This window comes from Morone saxatilis, unplaced genomic scaffold (assembly GCF_004916995.1).
Source record: "Morone saxatilis isolate NCDOM2014 unplaced genomic scaffold, NCSU_SB_2.0 Contig8, whole genome shotgun sequence".
NCBI classification, from domain to species: Eukaryota; Metazoa; Chordata; class Actinopteri; family Moronidae; genus Morone; species Morone saxatilis.
In genome coordinates, this window is record NW_023340257.1 from 20965856 (window position 1) to 20981069 (window position 15214).

The 15214-nt window shown below is 37.6% G+C and overlaps 3 protein-coding genes across 3 annotated transcripts; 1 reads left to right on the forward strand and 2 right to left on the reverse strand.

Annotated features, from left to right (window-relative positions):
• Nucleotides 1-1504: 1504 nt before the first annotated feature.
• Nucleotides 1505-3439, reverse strand: LOC118341882 (post-GPI attachment to proteins factor 2-like). The gene is made up of 5 exons (XM_035680286.1): nt 2949-3439; nt 2618-2867; nt 2256-2362; nt 2057-2165; nt 1505-1975 (listed from the first exon to the last, which is right to left on the reverse strand). Exons 1-5 carry the CDS (start codon nt 3153-3155, stop codon nt 1845-1847), a joined length of 804 nt encoding a protein of 267 aa, XP_035536179.1. The 5' UTR covers nt 3156-3439; the 3' UTR covers nt 1505-1844.
• Nucleotides 3440-4205: 766 nt separating this feature from the next.
• Nucleotides 4206-8037, forward strand: chrna10a (cholinergic receptor, nicotinic, alpha 10a). The gene is made up of 5 exons (XM_035680366.1): nt 4206-4266; nt 5229-5374; nt 5556-5710; nt 6147-6679; nt 7264-8037. Exons 1-5 carry the CDS (start codon nt 4206-4208, stop codon nt 7944-7946), a joined length of 1578 nt encoding a protein of 525 aa, XP_035536259.1. The 3' UTR covers nt 7947-8037.
• Nucleotides 8038-10703: 2666 nt separating this feature from the next.
• Nucleotides 10704-11639, reverse strand: LOC118341790 (olfactory receptor 52N4-like). Its single transcript, XM_035680164.1, has one exon. It carries the CDS (start codon nt 11637-11639, stop codon nt 10704-10706), a length of 936 nt encoding a protein of 311 aa, XP_035536057.1.
• Between the last annotated feature and the right edge of the window lie 3575 nt (nt 11640-15214).

Below are 15214 nucleotides of genomic sequence, written 5' to 3' on the forward strand. Positions count from 1 at the left end.
GTAACGGATTACATGTAACTGAGTAATCAGGATACAAAAAAAAATCAGATTATATTTTAAAGTAATCCCTCGCAACCCTGCTTAAAGCTTTTACACTTCCACTCCCCAAAATGGAAACAAATTACACACTATGAACTCAAGTTGATATGAAAATAGGTCAAAATGTCAAATATAACTATATCTGAATTTTTATAGTGGTAATAAACATACCAATAAACAAAAAACAATAGTTTTCATCATTATGGGCTGATGTGAACATGTTTATACACAGATATGTGTCTGCATGTGCGTAGACGAGTATACAGTATTTGTATACATATATGAGTGGGCAGTGTGCGTATGTATATGTAGACATTGTTGTTTTTATCTTAGAGATGGATCCTCCCGTGGTTTTTTTTATAATACAAAGTAATAAATAAAAGTAAATAACACAAAAACATCAGAAAGTAGGAAAATCACAGGTGGCTGAATTACATTTAGCTGCCTCAGTTTCAGGGTCTTGGTATTGCACATGCTGGCTCTGTGTCACACTGTCATTGCTTATTGGGACACTTGAACGCAACACAGCCAATGTTAATGTTATTAGTAACGCTTGTGCTTTTCCCACAATCACAGGTTAAAGTCTCTGCTGTGAAAAATGACAATCAAATATGTTGTTGATTTACTTTTTTGTGGCATAATCTTGTGATAATATGGTCATACTGAGATATTAAGATTCAAGATTTACTTTATTAATCCCCAATTGGACAAATTATTTGCAACATAATTCTGCAGTTTTTGAAGGTTTTGACATATTCGAAGAGTTTTGTCTGATGTGAAATGATCAAATTGATGTTACGGCAACTCACTTTGTTCCAGTGTTGTGTTTGACATGTGATTTTCTATTATTTGGTATATTGCTATATACTGATATCAGGAAACTATTCTAAGTAATAATGCAAATACGTCAACCGTCCCTATTTGCCTGCCTTTGTCTGTGCTCTCTGTATGTTGGAGCACGCTAGCGAGTAGAACAGTAGAAAGTAGAAGTGCTGTTTACTGGGTTCTGTTGTAAATTAGTCTGATTCACCGTCTTGCTAGTGCTTGGCCAGTACTTGCATCATCAGTGTTGATTTCTGGGGTGGGGTGGGGGGATGAAACTCATATCTAAACATTGTATTTAGAGTGGATTTACATTACTAGCTCATAAGGATGGAGATACTGCACAGTGGTGCATAAAATAACAGTATAATAATGTATATGCTGTAAGTACTGTGTTAACCAATAAAGAAGCATTACACTGATTTTCTGTTTATACATGCCCACTTGGTTTTTATCCAGCAGCATTAACCTTTAGGGCACATAACCAAAGTGTGATCATACTACCTGCATCAGAGCCTTATGTAGTACAGATGTTGGATATTATTATAAATTGATATCTTAATCTATGAGGAATGACAAAGTCTTTTCACAACAGTTTTGGATTTCAAAATGAAAGATGAGAAGACTTGAACTGTCACTTTACTTTGGCACACATACAGTATAACCACACTTTTTTCTTAAATTGTACAAAAGTTGAAATTTCACATTACAGAAATACATTACTGTATGTATTGTGAAGGCATCCATGAATGAGACAAAGAGGCAAAAAAAAAAAATGCACTTACAGCTAACTGAATAACCAATCAGGAGCACATGTGCATATATTTTGTTCAGACTTGTCTGACATCTACGCCCTCTAAGGACTCACATTGGAAATATATGAAAAAGGCCTTCATCCCATTGTTCCTCTTGAGCAGGATCAAGGCTGTTGCCATCAAGTGGTTGAGTGGTAGTACATTTAGCACTTAGTCCTTGAGTTTTAGTCAGAAGTCTTTATCTTCAGAGGATGAAACGATCATGACCTCTCGGCTCTTGAAGTCCCACACTGCTGTGAGATGGAAGGCCATGTTGGAGAAGACCACTAGATACTCAAACAGGGCAAAGAGTGTGTAACCTGTGGAAAGACGAAACAGGGGCATATGATAAGCACGCCATGCATATTAAACCAAAACGATCCAACTGATTTAATACTTACTCCCTGATTCACAGTACATATTGTGTTTCACATAAAAGAAGCCAGCAAAAGCACAGAAGGATACGTTGAGAAGTAAGAAACGCACTTTCCAATGGTGAGACTTGGCATCCTATTAGGGAGAAAAAGAAACAGTAATAGTGAATCGAACTGACATACATGAGGGATTTCAGTCTGCTGTGTGTGATTTGGCATTTCTTACGTCAGGATTTAATGAATACTTCTTAATAGACTTCCATAAGCGGCACGTTATCAGCATGTGGATGATGGAGCTGAAAATGAAGAGGACAAAACCTTCCTTGTGTACAACTGAGGAGCAAAAATATACAAAGAAAGAGGGAAATTTGGTCAGTAAAGGACAGTAATTGTAATAATGAATCGCCAAATGAGAGTTAAACTTTGAATCTGTATCGTACTGAATGTATAATACTTTGCTGTTCCTTTTTATATTACTTATTTAATGTAAGGTTCCTTATTTTGCTGAACAGGTGAGGGAGAGTCTAGGCTTGATTTGTAGCTTTCATAAACCATAAAAACCCATTTAAAAGCAACTTCATTACTCACAGTATGTCTCACTGGATGATACATATGTGAGGAGCAAGAGGCCAAGGTTCTCAGTAATAGAAAAGGCCAGGTTCAAGCAGCTGAGCGGACTCTCAGGGAACCTCGAGGCAAAACGCGTCTTGTAAAAACTGAAGTAGGTGAACGCCACCAGGAACCTCGGTGCTGAGTGCAGTCCGATACAGAACCGCCATATGTGGCACTCAGGACTTAGGCTTATCGAGGCACTGATAGATGGCAGGTAATTAGGAACCTGGAAACGCACAGTAATTTGATTTAGTCGAGTTAATAAAATGCCAGGAAGGAGGAAAAACATGGGAAATTAGGACATTACCTGGCAGTGTGTACCGGTAGAGTCCTCAAAGTGAAAAACAAAGGATATGAAGACACAAGTTATTAGTCCGAGCAGTGGCAGGCACACAGTAACCAGAACACAGGTGGTGAATGATGCCCTGATGACCAGGGGTCTCTCATGCCCCAATATATTTGAGCCTTGTAGCATCTTGGTCTGAAACAGTGAACAAGTCCTATTTAGGGACATTATCTTGCAAAGGTGATCACACACAGGTAATAACTTTGTAATAAGTCAACATATAAACCTATAATAAGCTACATATGGATATGAATATAACTATTGATAATTATTTGGGGACATTTTGATACAAATGCATGCATTTACTGAGTAACTGAGCATCTAAAGTCTGAAAAAAATCCAATCGACCTACCTCCACTAGGTGTACTGTATATACAATTATTTCTACACACACTTGGCTATTTAAATAACATTAATCATATGAGGCTGCAGGATGGACCCGAATACTTCGGATACCAACAACATGGTGCAGTGTTCTTTAACAAAAAAACAAAAAAAAAAAAACAGCAGGGGATCATCCAGCCATTTTATATTCCTGCGACATTTCTGCATCCACTAGGCTATATTTCAGCTGAATGCTCCCAGAAGATGACAATAGGCCCGCGGATGCAACATCTTCCTTGTGCGACAGCCATCAGGAGGAAAATACATAAAAAGCACCCGCACCCGGAAGAGAAAGTGAGCGGAGGAGACTGCTGAGGTTGCTGCGTTTGGGCGGAGCCGCCTATTAAAAATAACCCAATGTACAGATCACAGAGCATATGGCAAAAAAGAGATATATGTATAAAACATGTCTTATAATAATAATAATAATAATAATAATTAGCCACAATGTAAAAACTAAAACAGTAAAATTAGGGGTTTCTTCAGTGTAATAGGATTAAGCTGAGAGCTCTCCGTGGTGCTGTAGGCTAAAAAGGATCGACTTTAATTGTCGTTTTTTATTATTATTTTCCCATAAACATATCCTATTGAAGACACTGTAGGCTGTGTGTGTGCGTGATGTCCTGTGTGTACGGGGTTAACATGTGGCGGCTGCCCCGCCTCTCTCTCCGTTTTGAGTATTATCGGTGCACTTGCTCAAGTAGAAGTACTCAGTACAGCTTCATCCGCTATCAGACTGACTTTACTTTCTGTTTCTGGTTTTTAGAGAACCAAACTTGTTGTGCAAAGAGCAGCTCCAATGGTTTTTGGATCGACATAATTTGTTTCAGCAAGATGAAACTATGGAGAATCCAAACATTATTTCTCTTGCTTCTGTGTGTCAGTGTTTTGCCAAGTAAGTTTCCATTCATTTTTATATTTCAGTTTACCTCATGTGATCTAAGATGCTGATAGTCTATTTTCTCTTTCAACGCTGTGCCAGAAAAGATGATGAGATGTTCAGAATATTTGCATAAAATATTGTATTATATTGGTTGTATTTCATTTTTATTAACATCATCATAATTTTAATCTTTTATGGGTCTGAGATTTCTTCTCAGATTTCCATTCCTCTCTGTTACCCAGAATTCGCCAACTTGCAGCCAGTTGTTGAGGGATTTGCTATCATCATAATCCCATAGACCTTCTTTGTGTGAGAGGCTTTATTGAAACAGTGTTTCAGGGTTAACATCTGGCTATCCCAAATCCATTGTTGACACTGGAAACTAGCTCCAGTTAGAATATGAAGGATAGCGTTTCCATTTTAAAAAGTATTCATAGCCTACATCTCCTCTCAGGTTTCCTGGTAACTTTGAGTTGAATGTAGAAGTGGGATGAATAATTCCTTATAAAACATGAACAGCCATATCAATAAAAGCTCTTTTGTTGAATAATTATTATCATTGCTGTTTACACAGTACAAGATGTTTAATCTCCCTGTTCAGGCTCAATTGTATTTCCATGGATTAAGCGTTCTATAAACACATGCTAAACTCCACATACACTGAACTGATCTCTGAACAGAGATAGATGCTGCTAGTACATTATGGCAGATTTGCCTGATCTCTTTCTAGAGCTTTATAGAAGGGCAATCCAGCCTGACATCCCCTTTGTCCCCTTACACCATCTGCCATGCATTCACATTTTCTCTCATCTTTACCATTTCTTCCCACCTCAGCATCCTTCCATCGCTGAGTTTGCTCTCAATATCACCGGAAAATTGATAGCTCAAAAACGATCACATCAGAATGTCCCTTTAACCAAATATCTAATTTTGCTATATGATATGACTTTAAATTGCTTCTCTCCCTGTCTTAGCCTGTTGGTGTGCTCATGGGAAATACGCTCAGAAGCTCCTGAATGATTTATTCACCAACTATACTAGTGCGTTGAGGCCTGTGGAGGACACAAACAACATACTGAATGTGACCCTGCAAGTGACACTGTCACAAATTATCGACATGGTAAAACACCACAGTGCATAAATCACGGAAAGACTGTATGTGTAAAATTAATCTGTGCAGATACCTGCGCAATAGCATCAAATCAATAATGCCCTTGTTATATTTGATCGTATTTCTGTTTTACCTGTGATATGTCCCCTGTTGTTGTCAGTTATTTTCTATAATCTCCAATGTTTTACAGGATGAGCGAAACCAAATTTTGACAGCATATTTATGGATACGGCAAGTGTGGGTTGATGCATACCTCAAATGGAATAAAGATGAATACGATGGACTTGATACCATCCGCATACCTAGTAGTTATGTATGGAGACCTGATATAGTCCTATATAACAAGTAGGTCGGACTGGTATTGGGTTAATCATGCAATTATTTTTTGGTCAGTATAAAAGGCACAAGCTGAACATTCCTTGAAGCCATTATTTATGGGAGTGTCCAGGCCTTTGTCTGCTTTTTATAAATGAGTAATATAACTAATAATAATCCAGAAACAACACATATTGACATTTTACAGTTAAAATCAAAAACACATGTGAACACAAACACTTTTACTGAAAAGATATAAAATGCAGACATAACCCTGAGGAATGAGCACAATTCTCCTAAATGTTTTCACTCTTCTCTCAGTGGGTGTACTTGTGCCTTTGTATCATGATCAAGTCTCAAACAATTCTCCTGCAAATGACAGCTGCTCTTCAGTGTTTCTTTTAAAGGTATCCAAAACACTGCTGCTCTCATTTCTTTTTCCAGACCAGTTTTCTTTGTCTTTCAGTGCTGATGACCATTTCACTGGCCCCATGGACACCAATGTGGTGATCCGACATGACGGCCAGATAATGTGGGATTCCCCAGCTATCACCAAGAGCTCCTGCAAAGTAGACGTGTCCTTCTTCCCCTTTGATGCTCAGCAGTGCAGGTTCACATACGGCTCCTGGACCTACAACGGTAACCAGCTGGACATCCTGAACGCCATGGAGAGCGCTGACCTGGCTGACCTGGTGGACAATGTGGAGTGGGAGGTGCAGGGTATGCCAGCTAAGAAGAACATTATTCAGTATGGCTGCTGCGCTGACCCTTACCCTGATGTGACCTACACACTGAAACTGAAGAGAAGAGCTTCCTTTTATGTCTTCAACCTGCTTATACCATGTGTGATGATCTCTTTCCTGGCTCCGTTGGGCTTCTACCTGCCTGCTGACTCTGGAGAGAAGGTGTCTTTGGGCGTCACTGTGATGCTGGCGCTCACGGTCTTTCAGCTGTTGGTTGCAGAGATTATGCCACCTTCTGAGAACGTGCCACTTATTGGTGAGGGAAATGAAATGGGGTCAAATCCCAACACATCTCACAGGTTGTATGTGGAAGCAGCTTATTGTGACCCATATTTATGTTTATGTTAGACTGCGACCTCTAGTGGCTGTAATAATTATGGCGGGAGCCAAGGAGGAAGTCAGGTGACATAGTATAAAAACTCCATGTATGAAGGAAGTAAGGGTGGATGGATGGATCTTCTATTTTCTCAAATGGTTTGAAAAACATATAGCATATAGCTGCTGTAAATGGGGAGGTTTCCTTGGTTTGTACTAAACCATAAATGTCTGTCTGGCACCGCCCCTGTAACTTTTTTTTAAACTAACAAATTTTACACATAATATATATTTATGTTTATATACTTATTTAACTAACGTACTTATTATAACTCAAACCATGATCCTCTCCTGAACCTAACCATGTAGTTTTGTTTTCCGGTAGGCCTGTCGCTGGTACTCTCCAACGATCATATATGTCACTTTGGGAATGGTCATATATGTCATTTTGGGAGTCATTGGCAATAAACCTATTCAGTTGTTAAGGTATGAGGACCTGTGGTGATTTCTTAATTTCTTCCACAGGAAAATATTACATTGCGACGATGACAATGATCACAGCTTCCACTGCCCTGACCATCTTTATCATGAACATACACCACTGTGGCCCGGATGCCAAGCCTGTTCCCAAGTGGGCCAAGAAAGTCATTCTGCAGCACATGGCCAGAATGTGTTTTGTTTATGAAGTTGGGGAGAACTGCATGTCGCCACAGTTGGAGAAACAGGAACCTCAACTTCCGAAGAACACCAACTGCACCATGAATGGTCAGGCAGGACCATGCAGGGAAATGGACAGAGGACAAGACACAGTGGGCCCCATGAACGCAGAGGAAAGGGAGGACGTTGATCAGATGATGAGTCCGATAGGCTCGATGGGGAAGAACCCTACCAACCAATACAGTACTTGGAAGAATGGCATGTTCATGAGCATGGACTGTGGAGATTCAGGGAGTCAGAGGAGATGCAGGAAGGGAGGTGTGAGTGATGGAGAGAGAAAAGACAGAGAGATCTCCTGCACCCAAAGCAATGAGAAGCAGCTGCTGCGTAACATTGAGTACATAGCCAACTGTTACAGAGATCAGAGGGCCACTCAGAAAAGGACTGGGGAGTGGAAGAAAGTAGCCAAAGTTTTAGACCGCTTCTTTATGTGGATATTTTTTATAATGGTGTTTCTCATGAGCCTTCTCATCATGGGCAAAGTCATCTAACTGCAGAACTGAGAAGTGTGTTTTAAGTGTTAATTTGTGTATATAAGAGAGAGATTATTACAGTTTAGCACAGGATTCATGAAGCACTACATTTTCCCCCATAATTAACATTAAGATTTTTTCCAAACCTCTTAGAAATGGTCTTTTCTAGAGGCCATGTCATCACTGACCCTACTATAAGTAAGTTTATATTTGATCAAGTTTGTGTTTGACAACTTGCATTCCCCAACTTTTGTCCTAGTGCTGTGTGAAAGTTACAAAGCTCAGCTGACAAATAGCTAGACTGTTGGCAAATCAATAAATTTTTCTACTGATGGCATTTTCCACAACTTTGTGCTTTTATTTTAAATAAATGAAATAATTATTTGTTTGCAACATTTATTTCTTTGTATCTTAAAGCGCGCAGGATGAGAGGAGGTGGAGTCTGTGTTTATGATGATGATGCTTGGTGCTCAATCGCAATCAAAGTGGATGGACACTGTTTGTTTTTATGTGAAGATGAAACCATATTATCATCACAATTGTGTTGCTGCTGTTTATGTTCCCCAAGACGCAAACCTAACAATGCACTGCAGAATTATTTCCTGGTTGTGTACGTGTATGTATGTATAAATAATTGTATATAGTTTTTTTTCATTTATTAGTTTATTTATTAAACTATATTATTCAATTAAGTAATTGTCCTTTTCTATGTGTGTAGCATTAAGGAACTGTAAACTTTGTTTTACAACCTTATGTTGTATGAAAAACAGATTTCTTTGATTCCTTGAAAAAATAGTAAGGGATTATAAAAGCAATATATCCGTAAGTGACAAATAAATATGATATCCATTGCTGCTTCACAAATTTCAAACATTATATCTTTTCTTTATCTGTTACGGATATTGTGTCTCAGAACCAGAGTAAAAGGTGCCCAGCCCTGAAACCAGTTAATTATTTTACTGGAACGGTAACAGTGATGAAACAAACAACAAGACAGACAACTGTTGTTCTGATGGTGCCCTGAGGAACATTGGGTGGGTTCCAGATACTGTATTTCCAGAAGAAAAATGAAAATGTGGCTTAATTATATGAATTTAATACATAATACAATAGACAATAAATACACAAATAAATATACAAATAATTCAGTTGGGCGTGAGGTATTAATAACTGCAATTTATATGTGTAGTCTGGTGATGGACAATATGACTGTCATGGCCAGGCATGTGTTCTGTACATAAAATCAGAACACGAGAAATCAACATCTCAGTGTAACTCACTGGATTATCTGTTAATCCCCTAGATCACCACCATTTGCTTGGCTCTTGATGTGTATTATCCCTGGTCTTTATGCTGCAAAATGGGCCATGACTTTTTAATCCGAGCCCAAAGGAAAACAGGATGCTTCATCATCAGAACTGTGAATCAGTTTTGATTTTGGTAAAAAAATATTTGAGAAATATGTACTGTCATGTTCAGAGGAGTAGACAATTGCTTTTCAGACAGAATTAAACTGAGATGCAACTTAATCAGACCACAAGAGCAAGAACATCCAAGTCCCTGAGGGCCTACATGACTGCATTACAACAAACACAGAGGAAAGACAAGGACAGTTCTATATAATATATTCAGCCTAATCTTGTGAAATTCTAGTACTCAGTATTACATACTTATATTATTTTATATATTAAAAGGTCAAAAACAAACAATTAAAAAAATAGTTAAATTTAGGATATTTTAAATAGATAGAAATACACCCTTTGGAGTTTTAGCACCCAAGAACATATGTATATTGGGTATTGTTACAAGCTTATATAACTTAATGCACAATATTATACATACAACAAGAAAAGGTTTTTATACTGTATTGCTGCACTATTGACAGTTTTTTCTAAGTTCAAGTCTTAGAGTAATAAGATGTAAACAATTAATATGCTGCATAAAATATTACCATTATCCTTGTAACTCTAATTGCTCACTATTACATTATTATAGGAGTGGAAATTATGAATTTAGTGATTTTCACAAACTTTGCAATATTCAGAATTAATGAGTGAACACAAAACAAGGTTCTTGAAGCTATTCTAGGATTAAGTCGCAAGGTGTTAGTAGAGAGCTTCTTATTGGGGTCTAGCACACAGGTGGCCAGGGGAATCAGTATAGATGCTCATTCTACTGTTTTCACACTTTATGATGATAATCTGCTGCTGAGTTTAAACATTTGACTTGCAAATCAGGAGAAATACCAATTTATCCATAAACAACATGCAATTTGGTAACAGAAAACAAAAATCTTGCCTGTTTATGATTATTATTATTATTATATACTTACAAAATACAAATGTCCCATTCTTACAAGAGTATGCAGAAGGAACTGCAAGTTACATTATTGTTTGAATTGAAACAGGCATCTGTATATAAAATATCTTTGTGTTCCAGGGTTTAAAACAGGTGTAACAATTTCCTGTGTGTCTTTGTGCCCAAGCCTTAAAGCTAGGGTAGGTAATGTAATTTTGATGAGATTCTCTTTACATCCCTACAGAAATCAATAAATAAAATGCTCTAAAAAAAAGAGGGAAAATCTGGTATCTGTGGCAGTCAGGCCTGTGTTTAAGCCTATTTGAGTGTTTACCTGTGCGCTCTCTTCTTGTGCACTCATTGCACATGAAAATGTGTTTTGGACAACTGGACCTTGGAAAGAGTCAAAATCTAGTCTCTTGTTACATCATCACCTACCCAAGCTTTAAGCAAAGTACGAACAAAAGACAGAAGGAATTAGGTTGCAGTCACTTTTCTTTGAAGTACTTGGATAATTTTATCCCGTAAAGACCTTGTTTGCATTCCATAAATGAGTGGATTTAAATTAGCAGGAACCACATGAAATAAAATATATGCAATCTTCCTTAAATCTGGGTAATCTGGGAAACGATGCAATATAATTGTTAAAAACCCCGACCAGAGCATGATGAGATAAAGAACAAGGTGGCTTGCACAGGTTTGCAGCGCTTTGCTATTCAGCTCTTTGTTTTTCTTGATCCAGCAGTTGAGAGCTATTCGGAAATAGGTGACAGCAATGCCTCCAATTGAGCAACTAAACAGCAGCACAGTGAAAAAGAGTCCATAGATATTGTTGATGGACACATTGTCACAAGAAAGCTTGAACAGTGATGCGTTGTCACAATAAGCATTTTGTATAACTGATCTACAACGGGACAGCCTCACTGTGAGACCTATCAGAACAGACACAAGCAGTAATGACACCCCCCATGCAGTTGCTGACAGCCAAATCACAGTTTTGGTGGTCATGATTGAGCTGTACCTTAAGGGGTGACAAATGGCCACATATCTGTCAATTGCCATAATGATGAGAATCATATGTGAAGCTGATCCGAACGTGTGGCTGTAAAAGGCTTGAACCGCACACTGGTTGTAGGTGATAAACCGCTCTGTTGAGATGATGTGAGCCATTAGCCGAGGCAATAGGACTGTGTTACCTATTAGATCATTCACAGACAGATTACAAAACAGAATATACATTGGCTGGTGCAAACTCTTTTCAGTGATGATGAGGATAAGAACTCCAATGTTAGAAAAAAGCAGGGAAAAGTAGAAAAACAGCAGTAAGAAAAACAGAGGGTATGTGAACTCTGGAGATATGTCAAAGCCTTGGATCTCTAGGATATCAGCTGAAACTGTCATGTTGCTTTCCATTTCCATTAGTTTGATGAAAAACCTAAAAGAGAAAAATGTTAGAAAATGTAAAGGTAGTGAAGGGTGAAGAAATGTCTACATTGAATCATGTCAAATTGTAATTATTTATAATAATAACAAAACATGTTAAACATTTAAATTAGCGTATTGGGTCCCATTCTGTTATTTATTTTGCATTTCATTCTTGAGCCCAAAAATACATAAATTATACATTAACTAAAATGATTTGTGTTTAAAGACAATACTTACTTTTTTGACTATTCAGTCTCCTTCTCTGGTACAAATATTTTAATCATCTGAGCACAAATGTCTTCTGTAATGGCGGGGACAATAGCATTATAAACAAAGATGATGCAAAATGGTTGCTTTATGTAAATTAAATGTTACACCACAGTAATGCCTACCTTTATCCTAAACATGTGTACAATAACGGCTCAACAAAACCTACAACTAAGCATAGCCACAGTTTTATATGTTGGAAATAACATAGACATAGACAAAGAGCATTTGTTGTCTTACAGATGACAGTACCTTGCCGGTGGATGTGGGAATCCCGACTTAGCAGCTAGATCTTGATCTCTTTTATCTTCAGTGTGAGGACATTTGACATCGATTCAGTGCCCTCCCCATTTGCGATCCAGTGTTTTACTGAACACGAGTTAGGCTTGTTGTAGTGTACCATGTACCTTTAATTTAGCTCGTTTAGACACATGTTGAAGAGTCTTGGGCAATGTCAAAAGGTCAGAGGTCAGATGCTCCATTTTTGTGACTAAAGTCAACCTCTCTTTCAGTATTTCTCTCAATAGCTCTCACGCCTAAAACCCAACAAGTAATGTAAATTTAAAAAATGCTACGTAAATACATGTCAACAAAACGGTCAGGGATTAAAATGAAAGGTTTGTCAGCCTTAATTCAAATCCGTGTGCGTCACAGTTCTTTTTGATGAACAAGGCGACATAGAGTTTGATTACTGCTGGATTCACATTAAATAAAATTGCGAGTATGAAATGTCCCAAAACCCTGCAGGAGTGTGAACATCAGAATTGTGACGCTTCACACATGATATGTGTTACAATATTACATAATATTACAGGGTGCAATATGGTCTATGGAGGACACATAAATATGAGTAAACAATAACACATTTAACTCTCGCTACCTGAAAAAGTAACAGTCATACACACTCACACACTGGGCCCTTCTCCAATTATAACACCTAACAAACAAATTTTATGGAAACAAAAATGAACACTAAATTCCATACAAAGAAACAGAAATGTCACATAAAGAGGTTACAAGTCTCTTACTTGATTCTTATGTATAAGTGGACTTATGGGACAAATTGGAGGGTAAAACTCGCATAACCTGTGTCTGGGTTGGGAATAAAGAACCAAAAGAACAGGTATGCTCTACAAAGAAAGGCCGCAGAGAGCAGATTCGGACCATACACTTTTCTTTTCTTTAATTGCTGTACAAAAGGACCACAGACAGTAATTAGAGGGACAAATCAATTATCAGATATATTACAAGCAACTCAAGGGTGCATCTTGTCCATTTCTCTTGGGTGAGATGATTAGTCTTTCGTAATGTCCTAATGTCCTAACTGCCCTTTTGTGTTCATGAACAAGGTCCTTGTTCCCAATGGCCTTCTGTGACCACTTCAGTGCTGTTTCAATTAGTATTTTTCTTCTGGGAAATACAAAGAAATATAAAAAGGCTGAACAGTACAATTCTAATATGTTATACATTTTTAATTGATTGAGAAATTTGACTTATTAATTTAAAACGGCATTTATTTTATAAAACATTGCAGATGAATGGAGACAAAACAAACAAAACAAAGCAAACACTATGTTCTGGTACTTCAACTGTGAACTTAATCTGTTAAAATGTTTTATGTATTAACACACTTAATTAGAATTAAGAATCAAATGTTTACAAGTTGTAATGTCACAGGTTACAGCCTCCCCTGGGTGTTATTAAGCACTAGTCATTAGCAGATAACAAGGAATCTCATCATCGACCGGAGGTCTACTAATTGTCCAGGGATTAATTTACAATGTGAGACAGTTAATAACACGTCATTTAATTATATCTCAAAGGAGCTCATTAATAAATTGTTTTGACAAAGCAATGACACATCTAGCTGATGTAACTCTGCTAATTTGTAGTGTATCTAGTTACATGATATTGTTGCAGTAGCCCTGGGATAAGACAAGAGTTGGAGAAGATCATTTTGAGTATTGATGATGTTCTTTGATTTAGGGCTACACCATTAATTAAAATATTATTGAAATAGTCCCACAGCAAGAAATTTTTCCTATTTTTCAGCCGTTCATAAATCTTACTCAAGGATTGATTATTTTATACTGGATTCTAAATTATAATTACAAGTCGTGGATTGCACTTATCATAATACTCTCCTCGCACCGATTCGCCGCTTGTTTCCTTAAAGCTTAATTCTCGCACGGAGAATTTAACTGGCGGCTAAATAATACTTTACTGAAAGAGAAGGAATTTTGTTCTTATCTTTCGAGCAAAATTGATCTTTACATTGACACTAATGATAATGGTGAAGTTAGCGACTCCACACTTTGGGAGGCCATGAAGTCTGTTCTCAGGGGCCACATCATGTCTTATGAAGCGATGGAAAAAAGAAAATCTAAAGCTAGGTTAACTGAAATAGATAGTCAACTATCAGATCTGGAAGCACTATATAGAGTGGATAATCAGCCTGAAGTACTAAAGAAGATCTCAGCATTAAGATATGAGTACAATTCTATATTGTCCAAAAATGTTTCACGTTTGTTGGCCCAAGTAAGACAAAAGTATTTCGAATTTGGTGATAAACCTCAAAGGTTACTTGCCCGCCAGTTAAGACCATCTCAGGCATCCAAGTCCATACATTCTATCAAGACGAATGATGGTACTCCCCTGACGGATCCTAAAAGAATTAATTAATGTTTTGCTGATTTTTCTGAAAGTCACAGGGTGGATCTGATCCAGGGGCTATGGAAAAAATTTTCGAAAATCTGGGACTGCCTAAATTATCAAAAGAATCTTCCTCCTCACTAGATGCAGACATCAATTTGAGTGAGGTAAAAGAAGTGATTTCCTCTCTCCCCAACAATAAGGCAGCAGGACCAGATGGCTTTTGTATCGAATTTTTCAAGGTACTTAGCCATAAACTTTCCCCACTTATCCTACGAATGCTGAATCACTCATTGGTGAGCTCTAGGTTGCCTCCCACTCTATATAAGGCCAATATTTCACTTATACCCAAACCTGGACGTGATCCTAACCTGGTCTCTTCATATCGTCCTATCTCCCTGCTACCTATCGAAACCAAAATTGGGAAATCCAATAGATTAAAGGAGCACATTTGTTCTATTATCCATCCTGACCAAACAGGGTTCATGCCAGGTAGACATATATATCTGCCTCAAGTTTTTTCAGGTTTTGCAGATTAGAGATTTTGTTAAAAAAAAATTTACCAAACTTTGAAGTTCTAAATAAACATGATACTCTTGAGGCAGTTAACAAATTTGACCCGGGCTCCCGAAGGGCAATCTCTG